The sequence below is a fragment of the Condylostylus longicornis genome, unplaced genomic scaffold (genome assembly GCF_029603195.1).
Source record: "Condylostylus longicornis isolate FDR11 unplaced genomic scaffold, ASM2960319v2 ptg000048l, whole genome shotgun sequence".
Lineage (NCBI taxonomy): Eukaryota > Metazoa > Arthropoda > Insecta > Diptera > Dolichopodidae > Condylostylus > Condylostylus longicornis.
Window position 1 is genome coordinate 6,108,537 of NW_026578017.1, and position 14,194 is coordinate 6,122,730.

Consider the following 14,194-nt stretch of genomic DNA (forward strand, 5'->3'; position numbering starts at 1 on the left):
GTTCGTCTACATTTATTGAAAAAAACTTTGTATTTCAATTAACATAAATTATACGGTAACATTTTATACAAACTAACGGACAACAAAATGAATTTTACATGCGTATGTATGTACGGTGCTCTTAAGATGTAATTTAAGTGAATTCAATATAGTGTTTTAACAAAATATGTAACTATTTTTTGTCTAAGTTTTCATATAGCAGTGACAGAGGCTATCTAATATGAAAATGAATACTTTAGGTAGCTAAGCTAGCTAGTTTAAAATTCAAAACAAATTCAAAATATTTTCCTGAAATTCATAATTAATAAAATTTTATTATTATTTTTATTAAAGATTTAATACTATTTCTAAATGTTAAAGTTTTAAACGATCCTAAAATGTTTTTTAAGTGAACTAATCTAAAAAAAGGCAATAAAGATGTTTTTTCTTTTACACTATGAACTTGGGCGAAAATTTAAAGTTTTTGTTTTATAATTTGAGATGTTAAATACTATGTATCGTAACCACATAAGACAGAGTCACACGCACATGCATGTATCTTTATAATATTAAGTTCTGCAATATTTTAATGCTGCATAATGCTAACATGCAGTTGCACATTATATAATAATGAGTTAGAGTAGAGTCAACTCCCGTATGCATATTATGTAGGCAAAAAACAAGAAGAGTAAATAAAAATGTTCAAGAACAAAACATTCTTTGGTAAAAAGAAAATCTGTTATAATATTAACAGTATACAAACCTATGTGTAATTTTTAACATTAATACATGTGAAAACTGTTCTTAATGTACAATTACATACTTTTATTTCTGTAAATTTTGGGCTATGCGCACGTCCTCTACAGAAACTCTACACACATAACAAAAATGAAGAAAAACAATTTTTTGTTGGTAATTGCACCAATCCGACGCATAAAATTTTTTTTGGAATTTTCTACTTTTAGAATTTATCTAAAGAGGAATTATTATGTAAATCGGATTATTATAATAAATTTAAATTTATGGTCTGATTGAAATATTGTGTGTAAATTAGCTACTCGATTTAATTTTCAGACTATTATTTTATCATTAATAATACTATTTGTGTTGATGAGAACTTTTATTTGTGAAGAACGTTTTGAAAGGCTATCATTTATATCTTAAATTATAAATAAATTCTTAAAAAAATGAACTAAATTAAAGCGAAACTTCAATCAACCTAGAAAGTTATTTTAGTCAATTATCAGAATTAACTCAAAACTTTTACGAGTGTTGACGTTTATGCTTTGATCAGAATATACAGATAGCAGTATATGAATACCTATTATATACAAGATGGTCCAAGTTCTGTGTTGTAATTTTTGTGATTTCTTTCCTGTGTTATAGGGTATTACGAAAAAAATTGATCGATTGAAATGTGAGAGTAGGGGGCAACTCCAACGTTTAAATAATATTTTCGAGGGTTAAAGAAAATCAGATTGGAATTCTCTCTGCCAAATATCTATAACAGTTCCTAAGCTATTGATGTTAGAGCAATATCTTGTTCGCAAGTATTTTTCATATTAATTATTACTTTACGGAAAAGCACTCAATACAAAATTTTATTCATATAAATTCCTATAAAAATCATTTCATACATGCTCCTTATATATTGAACCTTAAATGGTTATACTGGACATAACTTAAAATTCTACAGAAACTTCAAAAGCATTTAAGAGATTCCTGCTTATTAGATTCACATTTCTTTGTTCATTTACTTTTTGTCATTAAATGGTAATAAACATATTTTAAATACATGTTTTATGTTTAAAATGCAGTTTTTCACAAATGAAAACTTTTGTTTTACTTCAAAATATTAAAATAAGAATTATTTTAATAAAGCTTATTTTGTCATTACAAAACTTAATGTTTTACCGTGGCTAAAGATAGAACTTATTATTTTTCTTCGTTTTCGGAATTTAAAAAACTTTTGTGTTAGTTCCAGAAGAAAACTATCCCTCTCAAGCTAAAACTATGAACTTAATTCTTATAAGCATATTGTCGAATTGACAATTTACATTAACCATTTTCGAAATTCACTTTTTTCATATTTTTTGAAATAATTTTTCTCCTACACGGTAAGTCCTATATTAAAGTTTAAACAAGAATAATTTATAGATATTGATTGATATTCTATTTTATTTGAAAATTTCTTTGCATCTCTTTTTTTCGAGTCATTAATCCTCAAAATTTCGAAAATGTCGCCTATTATCCTGTAAGAAAATTTTCCCAACAGACCATTGTTTTTTCAACTTCAATTATAAGTGACGTGAGCAATTAAGAAATGCAAACTCAGTATTGCAATTATTTTAAAATTTGAATCTAACTCTTGAGTTTTAAATGCTTATACTATTATATAAAACACGAAATTTCGTTATATTAAATGTTTTAGTCTATGTATATTTAAATTTTGAATAATTTCACACGGAAATAATGTAAAACGAATTTCAAATCTTTAGTTTATTTAGTAAACACTACGCTGATTAAAATATAAAAGAATAATAAAATAATTGATAAGCGTTTAGAAAAATTTGAGTATAAGAAATCGAAGTTTCTCTTAGAGTGCAAATTCTACGATTTTTTTCTCTTATTATACCGCATATTATCGTTCTCTTAATAGCGTTTTTCCATTTCGCTTAGTGATATTACTACACCACCGGCAATTATTGCTTTATGAATTCAATTGAGTTTATTACCAACTGCATGGAATACAATAAGTGAGGCATTGTGCTGGCATCAAATTTTACATGTTAATTATATAAAGAAAGTTGTGCTGCATTTGACTATTGGTTGAAGCAGCTTTAATGAAATTTTACATCTAGTTTTCTTTTATGGCACTCTTATCCAAAAATTTTCTTATATAATAAATTTTTTCGAGAAATCTTTTTAGAGAATTACAGAAACCTTAGCCTAATAAAAGTTCTACTTTTATAGTTTTTATTTTATCTTGAATATAATCTTGAAATTTTAAATTTACAATCATATTTTCACTATTTTGTATTACTTATATCGCTTTGTAGGATTAAAATAATAACTAAAGCTGTATCTCATCAGCTCATTGAAATGATTAATGAAAATTTGACAATGATGACTAATGAAAGTTTATAATAAAGTCGTTAATACGCTGAACACATCAATTTTTTTTTTTAATTTATCACTGAGCGTGAATATTATATTAAAACATAGATTTATGAATAAATTCAATAATAATCAGTTTAAGTTCGACTCTTCCAGTGAGAAGATCAACTATATTTATATTTTAAAATAAAACTTGTTCGTTAATACATAATTTTTGCAATTTATTTTTGTTATTGTTTTAATTTTTTTTTCAATTGATAACATAATTGAAATTAACTATTACTTTGTCTTATATTGTGTTTTGACATGTTTTGAAGGTCAAAACAAAATAAGTGAAGAAAATAATATTATATAATATTCGGCGTTAATAAAATAAATATAAAAATAATATTCAGCTACTATAGCTACTGTTAATCAAGTGATTTAAATAAAGTGAGTAAAATTTATTTAAATAAAATACTTACTTAAAAAAATGCTTTGTTTCATATAATAATTTTATTTTATTGGAATGTAAAGCTCGCACGAGTTCTGTAACTTTGTATCGAAGATAATGAACAAAAGTTTTTTTTTGAAGATTTATCATTCAGAATAAAATTTGTTGGCTTTATAACAAAGAACAAATCTGTTAACGATTTTTATAAAATTTTAAAATTTTAACTGCATAAACTTAACAGTTTTATTAAAGAACTTTGAAAATAAAGTTTCTAAATCTAAGAAAATATACCATTTATATTATTGCCTTCAAAAGTGATTTAAATAAAAAAGGAAACTAGCAGTCTTCCAGTGCCTACTTAAACTCATTACCTCATCCATAAATCTACTCTGTTTGGAAATACAGTAGATGTAGTTAAATTTTTACTTTGTTGTTTTGTTTGTCAAATGATACTACAATGTACGCATTAAAAAAAACTTTTGATTTCATAGGTCAAAAGAAAAAACAAACATTTAAAAAACTTTAATATTCCACATACTTTGAATGTATAAAAATCATTTATTGCCTGCGCAATTACGCGAATTAAACTCTTACTGACGTATTAATATAATGAACTTTATATTACATAATGAATTCACACATTAAAATAGAAAAAACGAAAATACTTTTAATGCGTATAGGTACGCATGATTTAAATATTTTTCTTGTAAATATGTAAGTAAATTTGGCATAAAAGCACATGTTCTCAAAAGAGTCTATTAAAGAAAATAATCGTCTAGATTAAAAACAAGTTACTCGTTTTAAACCCGTTTTAACTTTATTTCTTATTTTATTTGTTTGAATTTTATATTGAAATTTGGTTTTTTCATTTAGATTAAATGAAATATGTAATTTTGTAAATTTTTAACATAAAATAATACACTGAATCAAAGTTAAATCTAAATTTATTTAAAACTTTTAATATAAGACCTGCATCTCTATGATGCATAGTGCAATTTGTTTATTTGAACAAAGTATATTGTGGTTTCACTTCGCTGAAAAATTCATTATTTAATTCCATTGGAAATAAGCCCCCAGGAAATATAAGAAAGGTCTAGTGAAAGTTCAGTTTGTATTCAGTTCAGTCGTATTAAAGTTCGGTTATGTGAGTGAGATTTTCCACCAAAATACAAATAGTCATATTTTCAGACGAAATTCATACATAAAATCTCAAGCAAATCTATTTAATATTTTACCAGCCAATATTGATCAGTTCGTGACATGGCTGAAATAAACCTAGTTGTAAATTTTCATCAAAATCAGTTCAACTGAAATTGAGATACCATGATTGTAGACACGGATATCTCTATAAGATTTCTATTTAAAACTCGGTAATATATGAAATTTGATCTATTAAAATTATAAATAATACTCGTAAGTGTTTCAAAAAATTATTTTGTTTCATTTTCATTCTAATGAATACTCCAAAAACATATGATAACAATTTCTACAGTAAAAAAAATTTTTATAATTTCATATAACTTTGGAAATGTTATTAATATTATAATACTATTAAGAACTCACTTATCAGTAATGACTGATTAAATAAGCCAGTAACTGATTAGCATATTAATAAAAGAATAAAAAAAAACACATCTTCAAAAGCTGTAACCGAATCTTTTAATGTAGATAAAATATTTTTTAAAATTATAATAGAAAAAATCACAAAAAAATTTTTCGATTGTTTTTGCTCGCAATATAAAGCAAAAAAGCTTTAAATTATTGATGTTAACTTAACCGAATAAAAGTACTATATTATTTGCCAATTAGCTATACGTACTTAGAAACAGAAAAAGCGATAAGCGAAAACTAATTTGTGACTTATATGATGTTTATAGCACTACAAATGAGAAACTTACCATATTTAGACTCGCTTACTGAAATTTGTTTACTGTAATATTTACAGTTTCTGGGGTATAAGGTAAACTAAGATCACTTCGTCATGGATGTTAATTTTTGTTATACATCGCACAATTTTAACTTTTTTGTACAACACCAAAAACCTCCATCTGTTGTCAATAAATTTAAATCATTTTTACTTTTAAATATACTTAAAACTAAAAAAAAAAAGAATAAGTTTTTTTTCAAAGCAGAAAAAAACATTTCGTAAGGATTTAAAGTTGTTAAATTTCCAAAATTTTTATATTTCAACTAATTATACTTAAATAAACGTTTAAAAAACCTTTATTCTTCCTTAAAATTGAAATTAAAAAAAAAAAAATTGAATGACAATATTAGACCCCAAGTTTTATAGAGGTGGATACGAGTATTAATCCATCAGACTTACGTAATTAAATGGCTGAAGGAAGTAATTTAAGGTATGAATATTGAATTCTAAAATTTAAAATATTAAAAACTTTTAAATGCAGAATCGTTTTTTAAAATATTTATGACCAAAATATCGAATTCCATCAATTTTGTTTTAGTTCAGAATCACACATTCAGATCAGAATCTTTGGCAATCAAAAAAAGTGTATAGTTTGCTCCTATAATCTCTTTAATAAACAATCTTAAATAAAAGTAGTTTGTGATAAATTTTTTATTCAATCATACTTTTTGGAGTGACAAAATTCAATACTTAAGTCTATCGGGAATGGTAAAATCGTTATGTCAACAAAATTCAAATCTTAAGTATTTTATCAAAAGGTTCTACGATATTATTATTGTGCAGGATTTACATTTACTTTGTTGTTTTAGTGTAATTTTGTTAAATAAATAGAATCAAGGATTAATATTAGCAGACAAACTACAATTGGCAATAATTCAAGAAATCAAAAATAGAAAAAGTATTAGATAGCAATTATTTTTTAATTTGTTTTTTGTTTTAAAAATTAATTTAATAGATGTTATTTCTTAATTTGCGTAATTTTTGTTTTTAATAAACAAGAAATTAAGATATTTTTTTTCTATTATAAGAAAAGTGAATTGAATTAAAAAACTTTTTTTCTTCATTACCATGACGAAGTTAGCAACCCGACTTGAAGAAACTAAAAACTCAATGACTTTAGTAAACATTAGTTGATTTGCCGAAATATTTCTAAATTTAAAAAAGTATAATTTTTCATGTTCTGTCTCGAAATTTGCAATACAATTAATTTTATATATATAAAAGTAATACAAAACAACATTCGAATTCCGTATGCATCAAATATTTGTAATAATAGGCCTAAAAAATTAAAAACGTTCCTTAAAATATCGAAGATACATTACTTTAACTTATGTAAATTATTTTTAGAATTAACAGTTGCTTCTGTCGAAACATTATTAAATTAAACTTTTTTTGAGTTTAGGATTCAACATTTTATTTTTGATTACAAACTGTGCGATAAATGTATAAAATTGGTACAAGTGAAAAATATATTTTTAATTATCTGAGTAAAGAACAAAGTCTATCCTAAAAATTCAAAATCCTATTACTTTTCATTCATAATTGGAAAAACAATTATTCATTTTTGAATTTCTAATTTGTATTTCGTTGTATTGTTATAATTTTATATTTACATATAAAAATATTAAAAGAGTGCTCAAATTGTTCTTGTTTTTTTTTACTTCCTGAAAAACTTCGAAAAAACAATTTTATTTTGACTTGCAATTAAAGTGAATGTACAACGACTGTTAAAATGCAGTTTTAAGAGCTGAAAGATATTTTTATTTATTATTTGTTTGAATTATCAATTCAAATATTAAAAGTTTAATATTTGATATTTGTGGAAATAATCAAAGCTTTCTTTGTTACCATCGCTATCAACAAACGTTGATTACCTACGCAGTGTCTAAGAAATAAAAACTTTAAAAATATATAATATATGTACATAAATCATATATTAAATATTATAAACATAATATATAACACTTATACATTTATACATTATATTTACAGTATAAACAATTTGATAACGTGATAATAATTTTAGTGATTTAATAATTCGTACTATTTTTGTATTTTAGCTATGAGTCCGCCAGCGTTACTGAGCAAAGAAGTTCCAGATATTGAGGTTTGTTTCATTTTATTTAATAAAGAATATTAAAAAATATTTGCATTTTTTATTGTAGAGCTTATTATCGCTTAATCCTAGAGTCAAAACCAATTGTAACATTGTTGCAACTCAAGATACAAAATCCAATAAAAAGCATTGGAAACGAAATGCAGATAAGGGTTGTAATGTAAGAAATTTAAATAAGTAATTTTGCCCAACATTATTATATTTATATTGTTTTTTTACTTATACTTTGTTTTTTTATTTATATTTGTTAGTCTAATCTCCATCTTCGCAACAATTTTGAAGATATAAAACATACAACTCTTTCTGAAAGGGCAGCTTTAAGAGAAGCGGCCAGATGTTTAAAATGTGTCGATGCCCCTTGTCAAAAATCATGCCCTACTCAGCTTGATATTAAAAGTTTTATAACCAGCATTGCTAATAAAAATTATTACGGCGCAGCTAAAGCTATTTTTTCTGATAATCCTCTAGGGTTAACTTGTGGCATGGTTTGCCCAACAAGTGATCTATGTGTTGGGGGTTGTAATCTTCAAGCATCGGAAGAAGGTGGAATTAATATTGGTGGATTACAACAATTTGCTACAGATGTTTTCAAGCAAATGGGAATTCGACAAATTGTGCCGCCCAATGCGAAACCACTAAAATACCCAAATAAAAAAGTTGTTTTGATTGGTGCTGGTCCTGCTTCTTTGTCTTGCGCTTCATTTTTAGGCCGACTTGGTTATAAAAATATAACTATCTATGAGAAAAATAGCTATTTGGGAGGTTTAAGGTAAGCAAAATTGACTTATTTTTTACTACAATTAAAGGGTTAATTCTATATTAGTTCATCTGAAATACCTCAATATCGTCTACCATACGATGTAGTGGATTTTGAGATCCAGCTTGTCAAGGATCTCGGCGTCAAATTTGAAACCAACCGATCGTTATCGATGAAAGATTTAACTATAGAGGTAAACACTTCAGGAAACTTTGACAAAATATTATTTTTTAAAACTGATAATTTAAAATAGAATTTATTGAAATCTGATATCGATGGCATTTTTCTGGGAATTGGTTTGCCACAACCAAAAATTAGTAAAGAATTCAAAGGTTTGTCAGAAGAGCATGGGTTTTACACTTCAAAAAGTTTTTTGCCGAAAGTAGCTGGAGGTAGTAAGTCAGGATTGTGTGCCTGTAAAAGTCAGTCCACCCTTCCAGAACTATATGGTAACGTCATTGTTCTGGGAGCAGGAGATACAGCTTTTGACTGCGCTACTTCAGCATTACGATGTGGGGCTCGAAAAGTTTTTATTGTGTTTAGAAGAGGCTCTTCAAATATACGTGCAGTTCCTGAGGAAGCTGAATTAGCAAGGGATGAAAAGTGTGAATTTATTCCATTTTTAACACCATCAAATGTCACTTTGAAGGATGGAAGGGTGATTACATTTTTTTTTTCTAACTTCTTTTTAAAGAATAATTTACGCTGCAAATAAATAAAATAAAAAAAAAAAAACAATTTACAGATTGTCGCCGTCGAGTTCTTCAGAAATGAGCAGGATGAACAAGGAAATTGGTATATTGACAAGGAGCAAGTTACCAAATTAAAAGCGAGTTTTGTAATTTCAGCATTTGGTTCAGGAGTCACCGATGAAGATCGTAAGTTCACAAAACACTTTTAAACAAAGCCAATAAATAAAATTTTATGTCAAAAGTTTAGTACTAATTTGAAATGTTAGAGCTTCAATTTTTTAATTTCAAGCTGAAAATTCCACATTTCAACGTAAAATAGTATACCTAATTATCATCGCTCATGAATTTTTCTTGTGTTATTTAAACTCGTAGTACTGTACCAATGCATTTAGGTCGCTTCCGAATCTTTCACAGTTTAAAGTTTTTACTTACTTGGTGGTAAGAATTTTCAAAGCACGTCGCAGTAAATTATGTGAAAAATTTTGGAGTGTCAAAAAACACATTAGGTTGTCGCACAAAACGAGTTGCTCAAAAACAATGACAAAAAGAAGAATAAAAAATAATAATGTTAAAAATTTACATAGTATTCATTTTGGGATCAATTTTACTTTCATTTATTTTGTTCATAATAAAAACTTTTGCAAATACCATATGCATATTTTAAATAAAAATGCTGAAAAAAGATCTGTATCTGTCAAATAATATTATCAGTATAAATTCCTATAACAGTCATTTCACGCACCTCTTAAATATTGAACCGCGTACTTACCCATTCTAAGTCAATTGCCTCACATAAGCGGGCCGAAAACATTCAAACCTACACATACAATGTAAATTTTTGCATGTAAGCAAAATTACACAAAAATAAATGTAAACTAAACCTTTAATAAAATTCATCCGATACTTATGAAATTTTACATTTCATATTGAAATATTTGTTGTTATTATTAATTTAGTTTGAAGTTTAATCTTTTCATGTTGAAGCTTAATATTCCATTTTGAAGTTTAATATTCTTATAATTATAATTAATATTTGAATTATTCTATTTTATAATTAATAAAATTATTTTTCTTCAGTAATTCATGCGCTAAAGCCACTATCTTTAAATGAATATAATCTACCGAAAGTTAATCCAAAAACGCAACAAACTTCTTTACCTCAAGTATTTTGCGGTGGAGATTTAGCCGGATGTTCTGAAACTACAGTAGAATCGGTGAACGATGGTAAAGTTGCCGCTTGGCATATGCATTGCTACCTTCAAGTAAGTTCATATTTCGAATATATTTTTAACAAAAACAAGTATTTATTTAAAAATTCTTTGTGAAAATATAATTTTGTTATATTTTCTTGTTTTTTTATTTTTAGGGTATTTCTTTGGATACGACACCAGAGTTACCGTTTTTTTATACTGATATTGATAATGTTGACATATCTGTTGAAATGTGTGGGTTAAAATTTGAAAATCCTTTTGGTTTAGCTTCAGCACCTCCAACCACAAGCGCTGCGATGATCAGACGCGCATTTGAACAAGGCTGGGCTTTTGCCGTAACAAAAACTTTTGGTCTTGATAAAGATTTAGTAACAAATGTCTCGCCTCGTATTGTGCGGGGGGTTACATCTGGATATAATTATGGACCACAACAAGGCTCTTTTCTGAACATTGAATTAATATCTGAAAAGTGTGCTGAATATTGGTTACGTAGCATAACTGAATTGAAAAATGATTTTCCTGAAAAAATTGTTATTGCTAGTATAATGTGTTCTTACAATGAAGAGGATTGGGTTAAGTTATCCAAAGCTGCTGAAAATGCTGGAGCTGATGCACTGGAGTTAAATTTATCATGTCCGCACGGTATGGGTGAGTCTGGCATGGGCTTAGCGTGTGGTCAAGATCCAAAATTAGTACGTGGTATTTCGAAATGGGTTCGAGCCTCAGTTAAAATTCCCTTCTTTGTCAAACTGACTCCAAATATTACCGACATAGTCTCAATTGCAGCAGCCGCTAAAGAAGGTCAGGCTGATGGAGTCTCTGCTATTAATACCGTACAAGGCTTAATGTCTATAAACGCAAATGGGAAACCTTGGCCATCTGTTGGAGATGGAGAGCGTACTACTTATGGTGGTGTTAGTGGAAATGCCACAAGACCAATGGCTTTGAAAGCAATATCATCAGTTGCAAATTCTTTACCAGGTTTTCCCATTTTAGGTATTGGTGGAATAGACTCAGCTGAAGTTGCGCTGCAGTTTTTGCAGTGTGGGGCAAGTGTATTACAAGTTTGCTCATCAATACAAAATCAAGATTTTACATTAATTGATGATTATTGCACGGGTTTGAAAACCTTACTATACTTAAAAGCAAATCCTCCACCAAGAAACTCTCATCTTTGGGATGGTCAATCACCGCCAGTTTTCAAAATGCAGAAAGGAAAACCAGTAATGCACTTGGAAGACGAATATGGAAATGTAATTATTTTTCATTAAATTTTAATAATTATATTCTATTTCTGTTTGTGTACTTATGTATAATTGTCAATTAATTTTTAGACACTTCCACATTTTGGACCATACAACAAACTTAGAGAGCAGAAATTAATCAAAATTCGTGAATCAAAAGGACCTTTATGGGTATCAGGTAGTGATGAAGATCTAATTAAAAATTTGAACGGAGATCACAATAATTCGAAAGGAAACTTAAATGTTGATGTAGAAGCTGTACCAAAAATCAAAGACATTATTGGAAGAGCTTTGCCACACATCGGTACATACAAGCAATTAGATAATAAAAAACAAGTTGTTGCTCTGATTGATGATGTGAGTTCTTTAAATTTACAAATAATTAATTTCTATGAAAACGAAATTTTATGTCAGTTACCTTGTTTAATAAATACTCGTATTTAAAAATATTTAGGACTTGTGCATTAATTGTGGAAAATGTTACATGACTTGTGCAGATTCTGGCTATCAAGCAATTTCCTTTGATCCTGAAACACACATTCCACATGTTACTGATGACTGCACCGGATGTACATTATGTTTATCAGTTTGCCCAATTATTGATTGTATCAGGTAATTATTTCTTTAATGTGCACTATGCTCGACATTTTGTAATACACTTCAATTTTCTTATTTAGTATGGTACCGAAAACAATTCCACATGTGATCAAACGAGGTTTAGAGAAGAAAATTGTTCATACTCATGCATTAAGTCCAATGCAATAGTAGTTTTAGGATAAAAAATATTGTAATATTTGCGTTTTTTTCTTATTGTGACTATTAAACAAAGTACATTTTGTTTTTTATAATAAATCAGTCTGTTTTTTATTTTAGTTACATTAGTTTTGAATACATACATATTTCCTCAGCTGTATAGTTTTGTTTATATACTGTGCGAAAACTCCAAATGTATATGACAATAGTATCGTCTACAATTTTATTTAACACTCTTTAAATCGAGTACGAATACTAAGATTGAAATACAATGAACGGAATTTAAAAATTAATTATAATTTCATTCACACTTTTCGTTAACATTCTTTAGCAATATGTATGTAAATAACTTTGGGAAATAAATGAAGCTTTGATCATTAAAAAAAACAAGGTCTAATGTGTGTGAAACCAAAAATGAATCATGTGTGAAGCCTTAAAAAGGCGATTGGTAGAAGTGTGAAAAAGGTATCGTTTACAAAATGACATTGAAATAAGGCCCTTTTATTTTTGTGCATAATACATACTTATTATTTTGAGTAGTCAATCACTTCTACCGTTGCCTATATAACTTCTGTTTTAAATTTCAAACTTCATATAATATTTTTAAACACAATTTTTAGAATCATAAACTCATCAATATATTTTTCCTGTAAATTCATTTTCATATTTTTAAAATTATATTATCATAGCCACAATATGATATTGTAATCGTGGTAAGTCCATTATGTGTTTTGTGAATTTTATAATAAAAAACAAACAATTTTGTTGTCTTATTAAAATATTCACAATTTTATTTAATTTTTGATTAGAGCCTATCGCCGAAGCATTCACTTTTGAAATATATTTTTAAAAGTCATTCATTTCACAAGAATTTTAGGTTTAAAAAACTTCAAGTGAGAAAATAAAAAAAAAAATTTTTCATAAAATCTTAATCAAATCAAACAGGAAAACCGAAATTTTTTCAATAAAATATTTTAAAAATGGAAAATTTTAAATATAAAAATCAAAAAGTAAGAATGTTTATAAAAAATACATTTGCCCGTACATGTTAATAAATTAATAAATATGCATATATAGTTTTCGCTATATACACATACATAAGAGTATTTGAATCATTTTAATATAGATCTAATTTCTTTGACGGTTTTAGGCGTAAGAAAAAAAAAATTCCATCTTCCTTTTGCTCAAAAATCTTTTTAAAGCTATGTTGAGTAGCTGTCCTCTCTTTTTTTTTTGCATACATATTTTATTTCTTAAGTTTCGCAACCCTTCTCAAATTAAATTTTTTCCTTTAAATTTAATATTTTCTTTTGTGATTTTCTTCTTTTTACTTTGCAAATTCAGTCTTTTCTTAAATTCTCATACATACGTCATGTATATTGTACATAAATACAATCATATGCGTTTTATAATTCATATCAAGGAATTCATGTATAAATACATGAGCATTCAAATTCTACAACACAATATAGTCATGTATAAATGGATATGTGTATGGTATTTTTAGCATTGCATTGATATTTCAAGTCTGTTTCGTTATTGAATGCTCGACTTATTTAATGTTATCCTTTAAAAAATTTCTTTTAAACGTACGTGCATGGCTTAAATCTATCTATAACGTATTCTTAAAAACAAAAATAAACAAAATTTTTTGCTCTTGCGTTTTTTAAATAATTTGAGATAAAAGGGTTTCGATTACACAAAATATTTTACATTATATTTACCAAAAAAAAAAAAAAATTCGTATATCGTACATTATGCAAGCATATATTGGGGAATAACAAAAAAATAAGTTTTGTTCAATCCTCACATTGTTTGTCAAAGGACATGACAGGAATTATTATTATTTTTAAATTAATTCAAGAAAGCAGTCAAAGCAAGACATAACTTATCCGATTGTATAATATGTGTATACAATTGTATAAAGGAAAATTGATATTTTATAATGGAAGTGTTAAAGAAATT

At 26.8% G+C, this 14,194-nt stretch overlaps 1 protein-coding gene across 1 annotated transcript; it reads left to right on the top strand.

Moving 5' to 3' along the window:
* Positions 1–3,256: 3,256 nt before the first annotated feature.
* LOC129610791 (dihydropyrimidine dehydrogenase [NADP(+)]) lies at positions 3,257–12,348 on the top strand. Its single transcript, XM_055523508.1, has 12 exons — positions 3,257–3,528; positions 7,517–7,563; positions 7,622–7,732; positions 7,824–8,341; positions 8,396–8,522; positions 8,583–8,987; positions 9,075–9,207; positions 10,099–10,283; positions 10,388–11,485; positions 11,567–11,833; positions 11,931–12,088; positions 12,154–12,348. Exons 2-12 carry the CDS (start codon positions 7,519–7,521, stop codon positions 12,239–12,241), a joined length of 3,135 nt encoding a protein of 1,044 aa, XP_055379483.1. The 5' UTR covers positions 3,257–3,528; positions 7,517–7,518; the 3' UTR covers positions 12,242–12,348.
* Positions 12,349–14,194: the final 1,846 nt, after the last annotated feature.

Excerpts from the sequence above, each read along its gene's own strand:
- LOC129610791 (XM_055523508.1), top strand. The coding sequence starts at position 7,519 with ATGAGTCCGCCAGCGTTACTGAGCAAAGAAGTTCCAGATATTGAG. Across the intron at positions 8,523-8,582 it reads TGAAAGATTTAACTATAGAG|AATTTATTGAAATCTGATAT; the intron begins GTAAACACTTCA and ends AATTTAAAATAG. Across the intron at positions 11,834-11,930 it reads TTGTTGCTCTGATTGATGAT|GACTTGTGCATTAATTGTGG; the intron begins GTGAGTTCTTTA and ends AAAAATATTTAG.